This window comes from Topomyia yanbarensis, chromosome 2, assembly GCF_030247195.1.
Source record: "Topomyia yanbarensis strain Yona2022 chromosome 2, ASM3024719v1, whole genome shotgun sequence".
NCBI classification, from domain to species: Eukaryota; Metazoa; Arthropoda; class Insecta; order Diptera; family Culicidae; genus Topomyia; species Topomyia yanbarensis.
In genome coordinates, this window is record NC_080671.1 from 86,263,333 (window position 1) to 86,284,900 (window position 21,568).

Here is a 21,568-nt window from a genome sequence, read left to right on the forward strand (position 1 = left end):
AAAGTTTTTTTTTATTTCGAACAGCTGCTGAAAGTTAATAAAATGAGCCAGTGTTATATCCACGATAAGGTAAGTGGATTGTTCTCAAAAATTTATGAATTTGCAGCCCAAATCGGATTTTGAATTAAGCATATAACAAAACGCAGTGCATGTTGGATACAGGGGTTACAGGTGCTGCAAACTATGTTTGTTCAGCGACTGTGATCTGTGGATATTTCTAGCGAAATAATGTTTTATTTATCGTTAAAAATATGCTCTTTTTGGGACTGAATCAATAACTATTACTATAAATTGCACGATTAGCACTGTATTTTTTAACACTAGTTACTATAATGTCCCCTTGCGGTATGTTATCTGCATTTCAGACACCGGTCACTTTTTCTGCATTGTGCAAACCATGAAGCGAGTCGACCGGTTCTTTCAATAGTTCCACATCAATGGATCGATGGAAAATATCTATTATGGCCACCAAAGCGGTTGGAATTACTTATAAGAGATCCATCATCGAAACCATCTCCAAATTGGAACAGATTAAAATGCGAAGTAAAACGAAAATATATCCCCACCTTTGACGAAGCTGAAACTGAGGCAGGCGGGTCACACTACCGATACATCAGATGTACAGCTGATCCCACCTACAAAGAAGGTGAAGACCAAAGCGCGCCGCAAACTAGCGAGCATTGATTTAAACCACCTATTTGAGAATGAGGGTAAGTTGACATCATTTGCATGATAACACTTTTACAGTTCAGGTTCACTCATACTGGTCCTGAAACAAGACTGCGAATCTACTCAGTAAGTTCAGCCGAAAATGAGGCTGATGGCTGGTTCTAGTTAGTATTCCGGTTCCGGTAATGAACGATTCTAATTCGAATCATCGGTTGTGTCACAGGTGTCGGAATACTAACTGGAATCAGCTAGAATTCTGGCTCATTGTCCGGCTGAGCTATACTGGGTAGAATTCCTTTTACAAAAACATCAAGCGATTTTTCGATTTTTAATACGAGCCAGAGTATCGCTGGCAATGTTTACAAAGTGCATATGACAATTTTCAGCATGTTATTCAGCACGTATCAATTGAACAGAAGTAATCAGTTCTGCTGAATGCAGTTTAATTCAGTATGTAGTTCAGAAAAAATAGCACGCTGAACAGTATATTTTTGATTGATTGGACTAACATTTTTTCAGAGTCTTATCAGCAATTTAATAGCATTTGTATTGAGGTACCTAAAGCAGGTAGAAAAACATTTATTCAGCATATTGTTCAGGTATAACATACAATTTGAATAGCCGTGCTACAACTAGCCATAGGCACGTTTATTTTACCGATATTTCAACACATTTAATGATTTTGAATAACAGTGTTTTAATTTACTGATAAAACTAGTGTTCATAACATAGTTCAGCAATACTGTTTATTCAGCATAGGTTGCTTTTATTAGGCATTTATTCAGTAAATAGTCTTACAGTTGTTTCCAAATTGTTTCTTCGGTACTTTAGTCGTATTAGGAAGGGTGCCTCACCATTTCATTAATTACTCGGAATAAATTGATGTAATGCGTAAGAATTGGCACCAATATCTTTGCTTTCTTCTTATGAACCATTATTATATCAAAAATCGCCATTTGTACCAATACGTTGAACAAAGATGGTTAACGCCGCTCTAACCAACGGTTTTACATGATTAGGGCGAAAATAGGTTCATTACCCTAGGAAAAGTTTTTAAGTTTCAGCATTTTTGTTATTTAGGGCGAGTTCAAAGCTATTCTACGAATAACTAGATTTTTCGATAGCGCGCGAAAACAACTTTCCTTGGCCGTATATGTAACCACATATAACCACAAGCAAACTTTTTTTTTGTTTGTTTGCTTCGAAATTTCTCCTGAAGAATTTCGAAAATTAAGCTTTTGAATACAAAGTGTGCGCCGAAATTAAAATGCAGGAGCAGGCTGAAAAATAATAACAAGTATCGGTTGATTTGCAGTTTTATTCAAAAAACATCTCACGCGATCAATGCTTTATCATCAAAAAAGGCCAGGTGGCATTATTGTGCGTATAGTCGTAAATTGGCGAGATTCCCGCGTCACATATTTAAAATTCTGTAATGCAGCTAACAGTCCGCTCTTTTATGCGCCTCTAGGCGGCCTACTAATTTTAAGGATTTAATGAAAAATCCATTACTTTCAAGAATTTTCAACATTATTTTCGTTTTTCTCATCACGAAACCACCTCCAAAAGTTTTTTAAAGCCAAAAAAATTGGGCACTAGAGAGTTAATAATTTTAGAATTAAACTGGATCCAGTTTGAAATTAAAACAATGACCTTAGCTCATGTCCTACAGCGTTTTATTTTTATATACGTGTTTCATTGGGGAACTAGAACTGAAAAAAATATTTCCCCAGTTTTATAATTTTCAACAGTTTTGTTCTACAATTTAATTTCTTTTTATTGTAGAGGTTAGTGATACCTTTTTTTACTCGATTAACGCAAACAATCGATTAATTTCTAAAATAATCGAAAAATCAATAATCGATTACAAGCTTTCGGTATAATCGTGCAAATCGAGTAGCTGCTATCAATTAATCGAGAGCATAATTAATGAAGGGTGTGCGTTGAAAATGAAAGTCGTAGAACAAGAAATATGACAAAGCTTGTCCAAATTTTTCAAAACGTGTCCACACGGTTAAATAAAACAACCTGCAGAATAAGTTCTTTTAACTTACTTTTGAGTTGTGCGTCGCTTTCGCACTTATTAGTGTTGTCAAAAACGAAAAGAGAGATTCGACTCAGTCGAGGTCTTCCGTGGAGGAAGGTATTTTTGAGTTGTTTGGGGTGAACTCAAAATTAGGTAAATTCAACTTAAATTTGAGTATAAAAAACCTATCAATGAGTTGTAATTTTTGCCGTGGTTGAATGGAAACTACCTTCAACACGGTTTACCTAATTTTAAGTTCCCCCACGATACCACGAGATTGAGTCAAAGGAACTCAATTTTAGGTAGTTTTTCGTTTCCGTGCAGTGACCTTTTTTTTGGTCGCCAAACTAAGATTTACTAAGTAATTGATTATTGATTTTAATCGATTATCTTGGTCGATTAATCGAACGAATTAAACAAGCTCTCAACAATTATTCGATTAATGGATAATCGATTATTTGCAAAAATCAGACATCACTAATAGAGGTTTTGACCTAAGGTCAATCGCCTCTTTTCGAGTTAGAGAAATTTCTTTTTGGAAAAATCTCTAATCCTATGTGCGGGGTTGGGAATCGAACCCAGGTACAAGGCATTTTCCAACTACGCTATGCCCGTCCCCGTTTCAATTGGTGTACACCGTCCGGATAGAATTTTACAATAGCATTTACCCTACAACGATCATAAAACAATAAATATTATAGTTATTACTGTTTACATATTGTTGGATGCAAAGTTCTCACAGTAGATTTACAATAAAATTTCATGTAACATTAAATTTCGCTGTTCAGCAAAAAACTGATACAGTGCATTCACATTAAATTTAACTGTTTTCGAGAAAAAAATACATGGAGAAAAATTGATTTTTTTAATGTTAAGATACATAACCACCCCCCTTTTTCACTGTAAAAGTCTATTTTACATTGAAATTTACTGTAAAAACGTTAAAGTTTATTGTTTTTGTATTGTAGCATAACACTAAAACTTACTGTAAATTATTGTAAAATTACTGCACTGTCACAGTGAAAATCATGGTTATGTTACTGTACATTTTTATTCGGGCTCCGTTATATTTGTTACCTAATTTTAAACACGTTTAGATAAATAGAGCAGCACAGATTCATACTAAAAAGAACACTTTCTAAAACTGCTGCTGGGGAGAGTAAATTCCAGTTTTAAAATTTTAAGTTTTCACTTATAGAACTGATTTTTCATACTATGGAAACTAGAAAACTCTTGTGAATGAACTAGAGGTGTCGGCTTATATTTCTCATATGATTTGTGGGACCAACTACCATTTGATTTAGCAGTGTTCAGAAAAAACAAAATTATTTCCGTTCAGATAATAGGATGCCAAAAAAATTATCACTTTGAATAATAGAAACAGAACACTATAGATTAGAATTGTCGCTTGTAGTACCATTTTCACTCACACTCTTGTAGCGCGTCCATTACGTTGACGGTTATATACCATGGTATATAACTGTCAAACTAATGAGCGCTCTGCAAGAATGAAAGAGATAGACAAACGGCATTACAAGCGACAATCCTAATCTAGTAAGCTGTACCTAATTGTTGAATTTTCAAGACGAGTAATCCGCAAAAGCTTTAGAGCCTCAAAAAATTGCAATATCAAAATCCTTCAATCAAAAGTTTTACCTTATCATTGGCACCTTAGTAATAATATACAAATATGTTCTGAATAAACAAACATTAAATGTTTTATCGTCTATTTAGATTATAGTTCTTTCATTACAAGGCAAATAATGGCTGTATTATTTTCATTACGAAAAATAATCGTCTCATCGGAATACTATGAACACCATAATTTTGGAGCACATCCGAAAACAATCATTGGAGATTCATATAATTATTACGCGGAAAAAGCTTTCTATCTAAATAAGTAATATTAAACCATCATATGCTTTAACACGTTAAACATTCCATATACATTTAACATAGTGTCACATATATTTCACTGGACCACCTATAATGTTTTCAATATGATAGTTATCAGATAGTTATTATATAATGCGCTGATAGATTTGGGTCTGACACTGGAATTTAAATGTTATATGGAAATCTGATAGAATTGAATTTGAGAGGAATGCAACTTGCAACATGATAACCATATAAGTTTGATATTCCATTAAGAGTCTAATGTCGCAATCATTGGACATTCCAATACCGCTGAATTATATGAATATCATATAATATGAATGTAGCGATTTCGCTCAGTGTGGCAATGCAACCATCTAAGGCAGACCGCGAATGGACTGACCTCACACCATCCACCAAACACAACTGCTCGGCGAGCCTACATCCGAACCGGCAGCTGGGGAGGCCCCTCAACAAACCACCGATTGGGTGGTGGGGAGGCTCTCCGGCGGCTCTGACTAGGCGATTTCATTCCGGAGCTTAACCTCAACCACCTCAACAACCAACTGAATAACCAACTGAATTCAAGGAAGGTAAACCAAACTCTGTAAAATGCAATGTACTTTTCTTCCTTCTTACGACGAATAACCCGCTGCGGTTAAAGCCCAATAAATAATAATAATAATATCATGAATGATGTTTTCGATACTCAGCCAAAGCGAAATACAATACCTACAATGATTTGGAACTTACACGCATGCCGTTGTTTCATCTTAGTTTTTGCAAGGTTCAGAAGGTATGTAAAGTAGCGTCGTTCTTTCGACATTTTCTTCCGATTTTGGTAAATTAAAAATATATTTAACGACTCTGAGCTTAACCACCGATTAAAAATACGTTTTTGCTTTTCTCGTATATTTTGCTTAAAATTTTCCGTAACATTCGTTACAGACATAAAAACAATCTTATACTTACTTGCCTGTTGGAACCAAAATCACTCTCGTGCTCGTGCTTCGGACACAACGAACTTGCTGCGACAATTCAACCCCGCGAATTGTTCCAACTCGAACGCGTAGACTTGCTCGAATCGAACCATTTTGGATTATTCGTACCATTGACCTAAAGTCAGGCTAGCGCAAACCCGGAGGGTGCCACCACGAACTGGCTCGGAACTCGAACGCGTTGAAGCTTCACGCTTTACGGTAAGGATCGCACCTTCACCACGTGTGTCTAATCCCATGCGAGTCCTTGACGATCCAGTGTGTTTAGGTAATTTTCAGCAATTAGTATAGGAAAGTCAGAAATTGTTTTTTTTTCGGATCATCAAACCGTGCAACAACACACTTACCTCGTCAAACGGACAAGAATGCTTGACCTAAATCGTTAACGACATGGTTCGAACACGTGCGGAACCAACGTTACTACCCATAATCGAACTCAGGCAAAGAGCAGGGCTAGGGACTTTGAACCAGAAATGACTGACGAGTCTTAAGCTGGAAAAGGTTTAATAGAAAGAAAAGAACATAAGTCTAGTGATGAATGAGTGAAACACGTGGTCGCAGTCGAGGTACTTTCCATAATTATCTTCATTACATAGAATTCAAGAGAAGTATTTTACGATATAACATAGTAATTATAATGTCCCTTCAAATAAGTATGCCCAATCCAAAAGCCGAATGCATCGTTGAAACACTCGAAAATACTTAACCAGTTTGTTCACTTCCTTTTCTTACTCTTCTTCCGTTTATGTTTTCCGCCATCATCGGAGCCCGAATCGGAATCACTGTCACTGTGTTTCCTCGATTTTTTCTTGCTACTCTTTTTCTTTTGCTTGGACCGATCGTCATCCGAATACCGATCCGACGATTTGTGTTTGTCGTCCTTAAATCTGGGAGGGGCCAGGTTGCGGCGATTTGGCGGACTTGAGTCCCGGCGATTGCGACTACGATCGACACGTCGTTCCGTAGAGTATGAGCGACCACTTTTGGAAGGTTTGCGATCCGGCGAGCGGCTAACAGATTTGCGTCTTAGTGAATGCAATTCCAGCGGACTACGAGAATTTCGGCGGCGGTTACGATCTCGACGCTGGTAACGATCGGACGATGCAGACCTTCTCCGGAGGTTAGGACTTCGAGATCGGGAACGCGAAGTACGCCGTCGCTCGTTCGATCTTGAACGACGCTGTGGTCGGTTTCGAATGGGTGAACGGGAGCGACGATCACGTGGACCGGAGCGACTCGGACCAGACTCTACCTTTGGGGCGTTACGTTTTATGTAAGTTGGTGGATATGGGCGGTTCTTGTAATCCACCATGCCTTGAACAACGCGAATGTCTCGACCATTATGTTCATCGTGATACCCTGAATTTGATTCCGAAAGACGAACTCGTTTGTCTCGATTTCGGCGTCCTCCACCACCGCCACCTCCTCCTCCACCGGAACCTCTTCGCCAAGGAGATCGCCTTCTACGTCCCCCGCCCTTAAGTCCTTTTGGACTTAGCCGGCGTTTTACACTACGAGACCGAGATCTGCTGGATGATCCGGAACTTTTGGACTTCCTCAATCGACTTGGTGCACGTTTTCGATCTCTTCGTACATTCTTATACTCGATATCCCTAAAGGATTTTTTGTCGCTTCCGTCCAAATATTCGATCCCTTTGCCTTTTCCTTTCCAACGAACTTTGGAAACGGACTGCGAAAAGTCGACATGAATTCTACGATCATCAATCAAAACGTTATCCATTTTGAAATAGGCATCCTCACAGGACTTCTGCTCCTCAAACTCAATAAATGCATACTGCAGTGAATCTCCGCTGACTTTGTCCCGAATCACTTCGCAACCTTTAATCTTTCCGAACCGACTAAAAATAATCTGCAAATCATCGTCCGTCGTAACTGGATTCAATTTACAAACAAACAACACGTTCTCCGGTGGAGCAACATCTACGTCGGGAATGTCACCGACTATTTCCAGAATAGTGGCCCGTGCCTTCGCTTCTCTTTCAGCTAACATTTCTGCGACCTCTTCAGCCGTCTTCCCATCGGTATCGTCAATATCCTCATCTGCAGCAATTCTGCCACCAACCAAACGTTCTGCAGATGGCGATGGCGAACGGCTAGGTTCTTTGAAACCTCTCGGGTCATCGAACGGATCCTCCAGAACGACTGTGTGAGTAATCCGCACATCCTGATACGGTCGATGCTTCTCGTCGCAAATAACTTCGTTCAGCTTCCTCAATACCTCATGCCCTTCCGTTACTTCACCAATCACGACATGCCCACCGCCATCCAGCGAGATTAGATCCGGCCCCAAGGTGAAGAAAAACTGAGACCCGATTAGACCCTCACCAGCACATACCATCGATAAGAGACCTGGTTCCGTATGCTTGATTTTCGGGACAGCCTCTCCTTCGAAATAGCGCTTATGCTTTCCCTCCAAAACGCCCCATATGGACGAGCCGCCTTCGCCGGAACCGCCCGGATCGCCGGTCTGTGCGATAAATCCATGCTGGATCGTGTGAAACAGGTTAAAGTTGTAGTACTTAAGCTTGCACAGTTTCAGAAAGTTTAATGCCGCACGAGGACGCTCCGTTAGAAATAGATCCACGGTAACATCTCCGATAGTCGTTTCAATCACCACCGACATTTTGCGATGCACCACCTCCACCACCGCAACCAATTTGGGCACTTGATGTTATATTATTGTTTTCGAAAATTTACGTTAAATATGAAAACTTCGCAGTAAAATTGATTTTTCCGTTCGTTTTGCTTCACTGTCAAACTATGCAAACGTCAACAGAATAAGACACGCCATTTGCCATCGGTAAAGAAGATAAAATTACAATGTCGGCGAGGGGTTCGTGTATTTGCAGTACAAATAAAAAGTTGAAATTCGGTTATTAAACAAGAGGGTGAATGTTTTGACAGTTCTTTGAAAAATGAGTGAAACCAACATAAGCTGGCTTCCTGGCTTGGCTAGTTGCCAAAAATGACAGCGAACGCGCTTTATGCTACGTTCACACTACGAGTTAAAACGTGTTTTAACGCTACCCGGATAGAATTTTACAATAGCATCCACCCTACAAATAATCATAAAACAATAAATATTATAGTTATCACTGTTTCAACATTGTTCGATGCAGAGTACTTGCAGTAGATTCACAATAAAATTTCATGAAACAATAAATTTTACAGTTCAGCAAAAAAACTGATACAGTAAATTCCCATTAAATTTTACTGTTTTCGAGAAAAAATGCATGGAAAAAAATCGATTTTTTTAATGTTAAGATACATAACCACCCCCCTTTTTTACTGTAAAAGTCGATTTTACATTGAAATTTACTGTCACAACATTTAAGTTTATTGTTTTTGTATGTAGCATAACACTAAAACTTACTGTAAATTATTGTAAAATTACTGTACTGTCACAGTGAAAATCTTGGTTTTGCTACTGTACATTTCTATTCGGGTATCTTGATGACATTTTTCTCTTTGCTAATTCAACATTAAATTTGCAAAAGGGCGAATAAGATTTGTAAACAAACTTTTATTTTGATTGTTTCTCTTAATTTACTATAATTTCAAAGCAGAAAACAATTGAAATTACTTCTACGAAGGGTAAAAATTTACATTAACGCATATTTTTCGTGAAATTCCACTCTGCAGCAGACTAATGAGCGAAACAAGTTTGTTTACAAAAAACACTTTCGCCCTTTTGACGAATTAATATTGCATTATTATAACATGTTTTAACTCTCGCTAAGTAGTGTTGTTAACTCGACCTGAAACTTATCGAATGCAAATAAACTTCATTTTGATGTGCTTAACTGGTACTCAGGTGATAAAAGCGTTCGGATTTTGTGGAGAAGTAGCGATGCAAGAGAAAGCGTGATCATATATTGTTAATAATTACTTGTTTTGAATCCAAGTTTTACAGACCTTGAACATTTGAAGCGTAGCTAGCGCTACTGGCATTTGGTGGCAGCTTCAGGCAACGAACAGTTTTCACGGGGCTGGTTATTAATGTCGTTTTCGATTGAGAACCCAGACACTAAAGACTAGTTTACAGTTCGGGAAATGGGTCACGGGATTTCGCCGAGATCTCTCTAAACTGTCAAACCAAAAACTATGCTGCTTCTTAAAAATACAAACAGTATCAAACTTCCAACGAATTGCAAACCTTATAAAAATACTATTTTCCCCGTCGGAAACAATTTGTGTTGAATTGTTCCCAACCGGGTTTCTGTGCGTAGAGTTTTAAAATCTCGTGATGGTTCCCGCGGTTGGGTTTCCACACTTCAGGAAAACTGTCATTTTTGTGTACAGAAGTCCAATGTCCTTTTTGCTTGAAGCGAAACCGAGTCAGGTTCTAACCCCAACTGCTATACGAACTGACAGCGGTTTGAGTTAGAACCTGACTCAGTTTCGGGGTCAAGCAAAAACGCTAAAAGAGAAGAGAAGACAATCGTGAGCCAATTGGGTCATTAAGCCATATGCTGTTTTTGATTATTTCCGATGCAGCTGATGTTAAAGATATGAAATAAAACTTTTTTTTCACTTTTTTGTACACACAGAAAAAAAATGTTGGTAAAAATAAGAGTGTTTCACTCTTAGCAAAAAACAACCAACGTATACTCTTAGTTTAAAAATAAAACTTTTGTTTTGAGTATTATTCTTCATTTGCTTAAAAGGAAAACTTTTACTTTGATTATTATTCTTGATTAATTTAAAAGTTTTACTTTCAACCTAATATTTGGCGTTGGTTGTTTTTTGCTAAGAGCGGAACACTCTTACTTTTACCAATATTTTTTTTTCTGTGTGTACCGAGGGGAACGTCACTTCAGAATGATTGTTTTATTCCGTTCAGTTTTACATGAATTCGTACTTTTTCCGGTAATTTTAGAAAATTTTGACAATTTTCTAACAAATCGAGCATTGTTAAGAAAAATCGCAGAAATTACAAAAAAATCTATCAAATCTCAAGCAAATTTTGCTCGAATTTCGACGATTTTGATGGAACTGGCAACTCTGTATACTCAATGTTTGAATCTTTCAACAATTCTGGCAACAAAATTTATGTTTTTGTTTTGATTTGGTCATGCAGTTATGCTGCTGGAAATGTTTTGTTTTGGTTTCATCGAGCACTGAAGCTGTCAAAACGTGAATTTCGAGCATTTCATTTTGTTTTTCATGACACATTTCAAACCATCTTCGGCCATTTGAAACTATTTTTTGGCAATGTTGAAAATTCGAATCAATTTCGAACTAACTAATGTAAATCTTTATCAATCCGTTCAGAAATATACATTTTATGTTCATTTCATCAACAAATCGAGGAGTGTCGTTCCCCTCCACTCAAAAAAAAGTAAACGTTATGCCTATTGATTTTACACATAGTTTTTTGCAATTAACGGAGGCATATAGACACTATTTGCTGGCACATAAACCTAATGTGTGTATTTACAAGAAATATTAATCTTACATTCACATTTCATAACTATTGGGCACATAAAACCCCATTCTATAACAATATGCACATATAACTTATGTGTGTTCATACATAGTTTATACAGTTGACACATAGAAGATATGTGTGCGCGAGATAACAATAGCATTTCTTCTTCATATGAATTTTAAGCGGTTTGAAGCAAATAGAATTAACGTTTGGATTTTTTTCAGTGTCGGTGTGTACGCAAAATAACAAATAAAAATTATTTTATTAAATTGAATTTTCACGATCACACCTTCCACTAAACTAACTTGATCCCTATCCTTTTGCTGGGATAACTACCAAAAATTCTAACCCATGTGGCTAAATTCACTGTCCAGGAAGACCGGTAGTGTCAAACGAGTATGTGTTTACAATTTATTAAAAAAAACATTTAAACATCATTTTGAAGTTTTAAAGGTTAACATTTATATTGTTATGTTTAGAAAGATGAGCTCTATCGGTTTATGAAATAAGACGAATGTTATTTTTGATTTTATGGCCCAATTATTTGATCCTATCACAATGTTGTACTCCTGATTAATCATTTTGTCACCCAACAACCTTTTCTCGTCACCCTATCCAGAAATTGTGTAACAACTAGTGCTGATGAGCCCCTCGTGGCTTACCGTCGCGACTTTGGCGTTTGTTTCGCTTCCACTGCACATTTTTGCTATCAGAAAGGTTTTTGAGCTCTCCGCAAACGGAGTATAGGTGCGTTAAGGTTTTTATCGGCAATATTCTACTTTTTTCATTGTTGATAGTAAATAAAGGCCACTGTCGCTGCTCCGAATCTGCTTTACTGGCGTGTGCTTTTCTAGGGCATCGTTGCCTGTCGCCGCGTGTGTATCAACCAGCAAAACGTACCCTACTTCGCAAGTGAAGTCAAGTTTCAAGGATTTTCCCGTGTGCTGAATCGCGTTCGTAGTCGACCTCGAAAAAGTAAGTTACACGGGAGCTTGACGTGAAGGCCAGCATAAAATGAGTCCATCAGTGGAAAGGTTGTGATTCAAGAAAAAAAAATGTGCTTGTGAGTAGTTTGTTGTGAGAAGAGGTCCAGTTCAAACAAATTGGGCTCAAGAGTTGGTGACCGAATTTCATGATCGATTGCCTGTGCAAGTGTGTGTGTGTGCGAGACAGACAAGCAAAAACAGTAGGTGGACCGAAAAGTAGAATCTAGTTCTGTGCTGGGGCGAACCTTCAACGGTCCGTTGTAATATCATCACCGCATCCACCAGCGGGGTAGCGACAGCGACGACGGTCGAGCGGTGTGGCACGACCCAATCAACAAAAAAGAGGACAAGGTAAAAGTGCTCTCGAAATCAGCTCAACTCATGCAGCAGCAGCAGCTGTAGTACAGCTGCCCCACTGAGTCTACTTTGGTGAGGAGTTGCACCAGAGACCTCGATGGCTATCGCTTCTTTAACCGTCGAGCGATGATGAGGAATTGGGGTGAAAGTTAACACCTCTTATTATTTTCGGGTGGTGACGAAGGATCATCGGTGTTGCGGAGTTGAGTTCCATGCTAACATAGAGTATTTATTTCGTGGCCGAAACAAGATAGCAGCTGCATTGTGCAGATGCACTTTTCTTTAATCGTGTTAAATGGTTGCAAATGTGCAACAGAAAGGGTTGTGGGACAAACCGGTTTTATTAATATTAGTGATATGTTTAGGGCGGCCAAGTATTCAGGTTTATATTTTGTGACCAATGCGTGGGAGATCATGGTATTGTTTTAATGTTAAAACTGTGTACTAAGTAACGAAATAACTTACAGAATATCGCTTCAATTAACAAAATCATAAATGGATTAATCAAGTTCACCAATGTTTCTCATGGTCCCGAAAGTTTATAGTTAGCCAAATGTTCGCAGCATCCGTTTTTAAAGGGTACAAATATCTCTTCCATTGCTCTGCGATCAACGCCAATGATGTCGATGTTGTTCGCGAAGTGTCTGAGATCTGCTGATGATGGTTGTTTATTTGAACATCAGATCATCGTATCGCACCTTTGAGCACCCTGCTTCATTCAATCAACCGTCGAATATCTCTGGCTATTTTGTTCCATAATTTTGTCATGTCGGGTGGTGTCGTTTCACTGAATTTTACGTCGCTTTGTAATCCACAACACAGTTCGAAAATTGTATTCCTAAAATTTTACTTGGATTTCATCGTTGATCGTCGTTATCGAAGTCCGCTTCAGACAAAAGATTCAGTCACTGGACGCCGCCTGCTAAACAGAACACGGGAGAGCGCCTTAGGGGCCATTCATAAATTACGTAAAGCGTTTAGGGGGGGGGGGGGGAGGAGGTACGAGAAGTGGTGACATGTGGTCACATATGGGGGAGGGGTAGTAAGCTAGGTCGTTACGTAACATGTTTTACTGAAGAACAATTTTTTTTTCGAAGAATTTGTTACGTAATAGGGGAAGGGGGGATAAAGAAATTTGTGACAATTTGCTACATGGAGGGAGGGGGAGTCAATTTTGGACAATTTTTGCGTTACGTAATTTATGAATTATCCCTTATAGGTGGTTTTGAGGATCGTTATGCCTCACCAGTCATTGCAATTCAGTGTATATTCTTGTAATTTAGGGCATATGAATCCGTTCAACCAATCAGGGTAAAATAAACACAAAATCTGTCAAAATTCTTTTCAAACCAACCACGGCGATTTGGCTTTATTAGCAAAGTTGTGTTTTTTTGTCACAATTTTTTTTCTGAACATTGTAATCGCGAGAAATCAAAAACAAAAATATTAGGCTTTAAAGCTTAAATTTAAGGTGTTTGTCATAGGAAACTTATCATAAATTGTCGATAATAGGTAAAAGAGAAGATTTCTTCAGCAGAATTTATTTTTTCTCCTCCACAACTCGTTCTCGAAGACACTGATGCGCTATCTTTTCGCATTTAAAATGTAGATTTTCTATAGCCTTCTCTGATCCATTTCTTAAAAAATAATACCGCCAAAAGTTCGTGCTTTATTTACACATAAATATTGTAGAACATATTATTTCGCAAATATGGTATATACCGTGTAGTATCGGTGGAGTTGTGTTGGACCGTGGGCAATCTCCACAACGCCGACGATGTGGCATCGATGGTGGTCCCAGGTGGTGCAGCTTTCAGGTGTCTTCCGTAGAGGCATGCGTTTTTCATGAAGGTTAACAGGACTACCTCCCTGACTGGATCGTTAGAGAGTTTGTTCCTGATGGAGTGTGTTAGATCGTGTCCTCGAGCTACCGGTAGTTTGCGAGTATGTCTTCGACTGTGTGTGTCATCTCACATTTGGAGCATTCTGGGGGTTGGGCGATTTGTGTGCATTGGAGGTATGCCCTGTACACAGTCGGGAAAGTACCTTCCGTTCCTCCCAGTCGCCGCGGTCATTAAATTTTTTTGGGGATCCCTTAGATTTTGTGGAAATGGTCTTGGGAGGTAAGGTTACCGGTAGTTTATGGGAGAATTCCCGAATGATATCCGTTAATCTGAGTCCTTCTGGATTGGTTGCCTTGGGCATGTTTCAGTGCCCAGGGATCTAGGGGGATAGGATAAGGATGAGTAGAGTAGTAGTAGTAGTAGTAGTGAGAGGATCGTAGAGTAGTTCAATAGCTTAAACGAAAGGGTGCCAGCATTTCTCAAATTCCAACGCTAGGAGTACGTAGAGGGAGTCTGAGCAGATGACTGTGGCTATAGTTGTGGGTTTCATAGTTAGGGCTAGGGCCATAGCGGCGACTTCTGCAGAGAAGCCCGATGATTGGGAGGAGAGACGGAAGACTATCCGGAAGCCGTTAACCTTAATCGCGTCTTAATTGTCGTTTTGGAGCCGTCGTGTATATGCGAGTGTGTTTCGAGAAACGACGTTCGACGAGTTGGTGGTATGCTGCGAACGCGACTTCTGGAATTCCTCCTGCTCGGATGGCTTGGGATTAAGATGTATCGATGTGTGGTGCCTCGGCGTTCTAGGGGCGAATAATACCCGCTGCTACGACGAGGGGAGAAAGGTTTCCAGAGGATACGTGGTCAACGTGGTTTCGATGACGAGGGGAAGACTGACAAAGCAACTCTGCTGTTCTTCTGGTACACGATGAACTTGCTTCTCGATGGCTGCTGCTACCGTTGATCCTCGATTCCTAGTGGAGTTTTTTTGAGCACGACTGGTTTTATAAACTTTGAAACCTAGTTTTTTCGAAAAATATTTACAACAGTTATCTTAAAGCTACGTATTTCCCGCGCGATTCATATGTCGGAAAATTTACACCTTTTAGTCCTAACGTTTTTTTTCCTATTCTATTTTATGGCGTAGATTTCCTATGGCCTTAGAAGGGCGCATTTCCTATTTGTTCACTTATATATTTGGTGTGGCCTCTTCAAGACTGACGTATCTGATCACGATTCGGATTTTTGCCTACAATTCTAGCTCAGCCCCGTAAGCGTTCACAGATATGCGGTTACATTTGTACCGCTTTCTAAGATTTCATTACTATATACTATCTTGCCTGCAGATGGAGTAATAAGGAAAACTAAAACTAGCTAGTTGGTGTGCGATAATCATGAAGTACCACAGCAGGTTACCCAGCGGACAGTCCAATGCGATCCGGAAAGGCACCGAAAGAACAAGAACCACGCGTGTCGTGAAAGAAGGAAAGAATCGTTTTCGTCTTTATTGTACGGGTTTCTCTAATGCAATGAACTTATATATAACAGAGCTTTTCTCACACCACTTACAACCGGGATGGCAGTTAGTCAGCCAAATGCGTTTCGTTGTCGGCGGGGATATATCGCACAGATCATAGACCTCCAACAGTTGGGCTGCATATAGCATGCTTATGTAAATTAGGTGCGGGAAGTTGGTAAATATCCAGAGTGACCCTGTATCTCTTACGCCGTAATTAACTCATTTGCACGACAAGGTTACTAGGGCGATTGTCCATCGGAAGGGGGGTAGGTCGGCTTTACCGCGAACGCTATCAACCGGGATACTGAGCATCCAGCTTGGAGGTGGTCCGGATGGATCCCTTCGTTGCATAGCCCGTCGCTTTCTACGCCCTAGTAGATGCGATTGTGGAACAGGGATTTGCACAGGTAGCAGTGCGTTCTCCTCGGTGTAGAGCTCTGACTCGCTGCCACCGATTTACAGAAAACGTTGGATGAATGGGCCGAGGTTACCTAGGATTCCCCAGCGGTCGAGCTGCCGAAGCACTCCTTCTCGCCAGACGGCAGTCTATGGTTTGTCTATGTTGAGTGCGTTGTCGTCAGCATGTAGACTATTTTAGTTATTCTAGGATTTCTTCCAGGGATACCAAGTAGGCTCCGGTGCGCTAATAATAGCCCTTAATCTTCCGAAAGGCGTGCTGCCTGCTGTCCAGCAACTGACGTTGTTCGAGGATGGCGTTGAGTCGTTGGTTGACCATCCTTTCGTGCGTTTTCCCCTTTCAGGGCAGGAGGTTCATAGGACAGAAGTCTTTGGGTGTTTGGGTTCCTTGCGTCTTTTTTGGGAATGGAGGAGTGCTTTGTTGTCTTGGGGTAGTAGGTTTTTTTTAGGAGTGGGTCGCCTACATCGTCCATGCCGGTGGATTTCCCACGTCCTTGGCCGAGGGCGGTGGCGAACTCTGACCCGGTGATGGGTTGATTCCATTCCTGGGTTGAGTCGGGTGGAGTGGCTTCGAGTGCGATTTGAAATTTCAGAGGGAAATGTATGCGGTTGCTGATAGAGAGGAGAAGTGATGTCGGAGCTCGTCGGCAATCTCTGGTGGGTGGGGGAGGGGGGTTTGGTTGTTGCGATTCGTTTGATTTCGAAGGAGAATCCATTGTTCCGTCTGCTCGTGCTAAGTGCGTTAATCCTACGCCATATCTCGTCAGTGGGTGATTCAGGGTGGATTGCTGCTAGTGGATCGCTTTTCTGGCGGCATTGTGGACCTAGCGGAATTTGTTGAGCTTGGTTGGCTAGATCTGGTTGTCGAGCAGCGTTTTCCAGGGGGTTTGGAAGGTGTTTTCGACACCTAGTTGAATTCACAAAGCCCACATGAAAATGACTCAGTGCGCAATAAGATAACAATTATTGAGTTTGAAGTGGCCGGTTAAAGCGTTGATCGGTATGCTACAGTGTTGTTTTGAAAGGTGTAAGACGTTTTTCGAAAGCATTGGGCACGGTTCTGGAGCTCAATTCTTCTCGCGTTTAGTATCAGTGCACAATAGTCTCACTCAATGCACGGTTGGCATGCTTCTCCTTCGCGCACGTTGGTTGTTCCTCTTCCTCTTCTTGGACTTCTCAAGCATCCGCAAACGGCAAGTAGCCTAGAATAAAGTTTCAATGGGCTATCCTGTCGCTTGCCAGCATCTTTTTGAACACAGTGAAAATAGAGAGAATAGCCAAAAATTCCTGACCAATCGACCAAATTAAATAAACATTCATCGGAAAAGAAACTAAAATTTCGAAATGTACATCATTTGCGAAACAAATCCGACAATCACCATACGGTTTGTTTTCAAAATATAATAGGAGTTTAAAGTGCTGCCTCTGGAAGCAGTTGCCAAAATGTTAGTGTTGACAAAGAGAATAGGGAAAGAGACGAATAGTGTGAAGCCAAAAATACCTTATTGAGCAGACCAATCGTGCAATGTAAATAAACATTACTCATGCCTGAGTTGGAGGAGATAAGTATTGTAAATCTATCAAAAAAGAAATTTGAATTTTCTTCAGAATTTAGTGCAATCGTGATTGTAAGGTGCATTCTAGAGTCTATGTATGAGTAAAAACAAGCTTTAGAATTATTTCATCTCTTTGTTTCAAAATGCACATCGTTTGATAAACAAATCCAACGATCGACAAAAGGTTTGTTTTCAAAATATAATAGGAGTCATTTAAAGTGCTGCCTTTGGAAACGGTTGCCAAATTCTAGTGTTGAAATCATCGTAAAGGGAGTGTTGCCGTTTTGACTGATTTTCACTCTGCGTCTCTTTCACTATTCTCTTTGAGTGTTGAAATTATCATAAAGGGAGTGTTGCCGTTTTGACTGATTTTCATTATTAGCCTCTCTCCCCATTCTCTCTGTTTATACATGCCAAGACGCCGAGTAGTAATCAAAATAAAAGTTTTATTTTCAAAACTAAGATTATGCGTTGGTTGTTTCCCAGTTGAGCTCAGCCGAAAATGAACCGGAATTCTGGCTGGTTCCAGTTCGTATTCCGGCTCCAGTGACACAATCGATTCTAGTTAGAATCGGTTGTGTCACTGGAGCCGGAATACGAACTAGAACCAGCCAGAATTCCAGTTCATTTCCGGCTGAACTTTACTGGGTTTTCGCTACGAATGAAAACTCTTATTTTTACCAACATTTTTTTCTGTGTGTACACTCCTTGTTGCTTCGCTCGCCGAACATAAAATAGACAGCTATTGCGTCTAGCTCGCAAACCAAATGAAGTCAAATCTTACTCAAACAAAATTCATTTATGTGTAAAAAATGCCTAGTGGCAACCAATCAGAGTGTTGCTTTCGAAAGTTTTCCTAAACACATTTTTTTGTCGTGACTAACAACATACCTTTCAATATAGGGGCTACTTTTCAAAATTTCCGAAGAAAACTTCGTGTAAGGGTTACATCTTTTGCTATACTGCATGGTTTAAATAAATTTTTGGCCATTTTGTTGAAAATATGTTAAACAATGTTGTATTCAATTTTGAAGTGCGTATGACAAATATTAGTAACGAAAAACTGTTTTGAAAAATCTTCCGAAAATTACTCGGAAACTGGTGTAAATTATTCGCTCATCTCGGTCAGAACCGTCAATATGGTTCAACAATCGAACACTTAAATAATGAAAAGTATTATATATAGGTCCACTACATTTGTTTCATCATCATCCGTGTTGAGCTGTTTAGAGCGAACGGAGCATCTCCTCAAAGAGATGTACCATATCGAAAAGGAAATATTTGTGAGATGTGCCTTGTGCACGACTGGTGGAAGAATCTGTTTGTTTCGTTATCTGCTACTAGCAAAGGCAGTTGTACTTATTTCTGATGGTTAAAAAGTAGCTTACACGACGAAAAACTGGATTTTGATACACCCGACGGAAGCCAGTTCATGATAGGTTAGCGCTAATCTCATGCACCGAGCCGAAAATCTTGAACAGAAAGAATATTGGCTTGATTTTAGTCGATTTCTACTAGTCAACCTTGGTGGATAGCTCTACGTTTCAACATCGGGAGGGAAGGTAATTACTAGGATTCATCCGGCTCCGTGGACTGACTGTGATAATTTAAGTCATATTAATAATTTAATAATTCAAGTCATTCAACCCCTGTATTTATGCACACGTGCATATAACCGGGACATCAGTCTCGATCAGTCAGTTACTGCACACATAAGTTATGTGTCATTTTTTGGATCTAGTGTCTAGCTAGCGGCTTAGTCAGCTGTAATGGAATATTTCAACCGCGAAATTTTGGAGCTGGCAGGAAACGTAGTCCGTAAAAAGGAAAAGACTAGGACTATATTCCCCGTCAGCTACGGTTTACCATTCAAAATGACGAAGATATGAACGAATGACCATTTCCTAGGATGGTGAGGATGGTGAAGACCAAAAAGAATTTGGTTTTTCTTTGTTGGCAGGTGAAACGAGGCTGAGAGAAAAACCAAACCTTTTCTTTTCAGGGCGACCATTGTATTCGCATGAAGAGTATTGATTTGATATTTTTTTCTCTCCTTCGTTGGCGTATCTTATCTTAATTAAACTACGACATCCTTCAAAACAACACACACGCACACCTAAGAAACTTTTGAGAAATTAAAAGTCGGCAGAAGAGAAGTCTGAACAGTTTTGGAATTTGTTTCGTAGTGCCATGTAAAATGAAACTTACAGTTAAAAATTCTGGTAATATAAATTATTGGTCCTGAAAAGGACCACATTGGTTTATTTTATTGTGGGAGATATAATTTATGTCCGCTAACGGCGGATTCGACGAATCAGTTTGACGCTTTTCGGCAGCTAGCTTGACATGAATGGCGCGCTATTTTGTATCCTAGAACAAACGACCAGGTAGGTCTTGCTGTCTTCTTGAAGCTCAGAAGGCATAGAGCGATTTTGAAGTCCTGCGCATTCTCACCAACTAGACTCTGGAAGGGCAGCCTGCGGATTAGTAGCTCTGTTGGCTTAGGATAGTGGTGAATTTCCATAGCGCGAAAGTTCCTTGTCGGTAGCGAGGGCACTTTCGCAGACGGTCTTCATTGCTAATTGCTTTCTGGGAGCTTTCCATCCGGTGAACTTGTGGACTGTCTGATTCGGGCCATGGTACGAAAGATTTTGCTCTGCTTTTTTCTGATGCTGGCTGGTAACACAGCGATGATGAATGATGAGAAAAACCGACTGACCGTTGTCTGGTCGCGCGTATGCGTACTACAGTCGTGATTCGCTGATTGGTCATTTTTTAACTGGACCGCCCTCATCCATCCAGTTGCCAGTGTTGCCACACTTGCATTTTCAGTTTTTCATTAAAAAAGGGTGTCGCACATCAAACTGCATCACGGACACTGTAGAAAATTTCCTAAAGGGATCAATCCTTTTCATAATCTCAGACAATAAAACATAACCCATTAGTAAGCTTTTAGCATATTGATTTCTTTCAACGTGTATAGTATAACCGTACGCTCGCACCTTTCGCTTAACTCCACTCGTTAGGTTCTATACAACATCTGGTTGCAGCTTCTACTGTACGCAACACCAACTTTTTTTTCATGTCTTCTTCCTCAGCTTTGACCTTCTTGGGATGCTTCCGTAGTACCTAATGGTACATAATAATTGCATAGTATTTTTCGATGGGCCTTAGTTCCGGTGCGTAGAGGGGGTTCATGTCCTTGGCTACAAAAGTTACCCCTTTGGCTTTAGGGAAACATTTGAAGAGTGGCAGGAGCTAGATCTGCTAGCTGACAAAATCGGCCCTGTATCCGATTCCTCGTGTTTCTATGAGACTCTAACAATTTCCCAAATTTCAAGTCCTATTTTACAAATTAATATTTGGCATATTACGGAGTTTTCCGTTGGGCAAAGCAAGCATCGCTTTGCCAATTAGAAATTGACGATCATCATGTTCCCATAAATTGTCTAACCCAGACTGCTTGAGAGATGGATCGTTCTATTATATCTGTCATCCATCGCTCCGTAATAACTTTTCGTCTATTGAAATTCAACATCATGTAAGGGAATGTCATGAAAAGGCGCTTGTTTCATAAGTTAGTCGTTGTATGTTCGAGCCCCACCAGGAAAGATTCTCAGTATTATAGTCTCGTAGCACTAGCCCTACAATTCTCCTGTGCAATTTCCTCAAACAGAAAGCTATAAGTGTATTTATTGGAAGAGAAGATGCTATCAAATCAAACTTGTTTTATAGCTGAAAAGAGATGATTTCTTTTATGAACCAAATCGATACACAATAAAAAATGTATTAATAGGGTTGTTCGAAAACCCTAGAAAATATACAAGATCTGGAAAAACCCGGAAATCGGGAATTTTATTTTCTGAAAA

The 21,568-nt window shown here is 39.7% G+C and overlaps 2 protein-coding genes across 5 annotated transcripts in view; one reads left to right on the plus strand and one right to left on the minus strand.

The window, feature by feature from the left end:
* Positions 1-6,123: 6,123 nt before the first annotated feature.
* On the minus strand, positions 6,124-8,374 carry LOC131678731 (peptidyl-prolyl cis-trans isomerase sig-7). The gene has a single exon (XM_058959014.1). It carries the CDS (start codon positions 8,210-8,212, stop codon positions 6,284-6,286), a length of 1,929 nt encoding a protein of 642 aa, XP_058814997.1. The 5' UTR covers positions 8,213-8,374; the 3' UTR covers positions 6,124-6,283.
* A 3,310-nt stretch (positions 8,375-11,684) lies between these two features.
* LOC131678730 (zinc finger protein 91-like) overlaps positions 11,685-21,568 on the plus strand; it is a 32,936-nt gene continuing 23,052 nt past the window's right edge. The window contains exon 1 of one of the 4 annotated variants that reach the window (XM_058959012.1): positions 11,685-11,767. The gene's annotated coding sequence lies outside the window, so the exon portion shown is untranslated. Of the gene's footprint in view, positions 12,358-21,568 lie in introns of all 4 variants that reach the window. The other 3 variants (XM_058959009.1, XM_058959010.1, XM_058959013.1) reach the window with 3 other exon arrangements.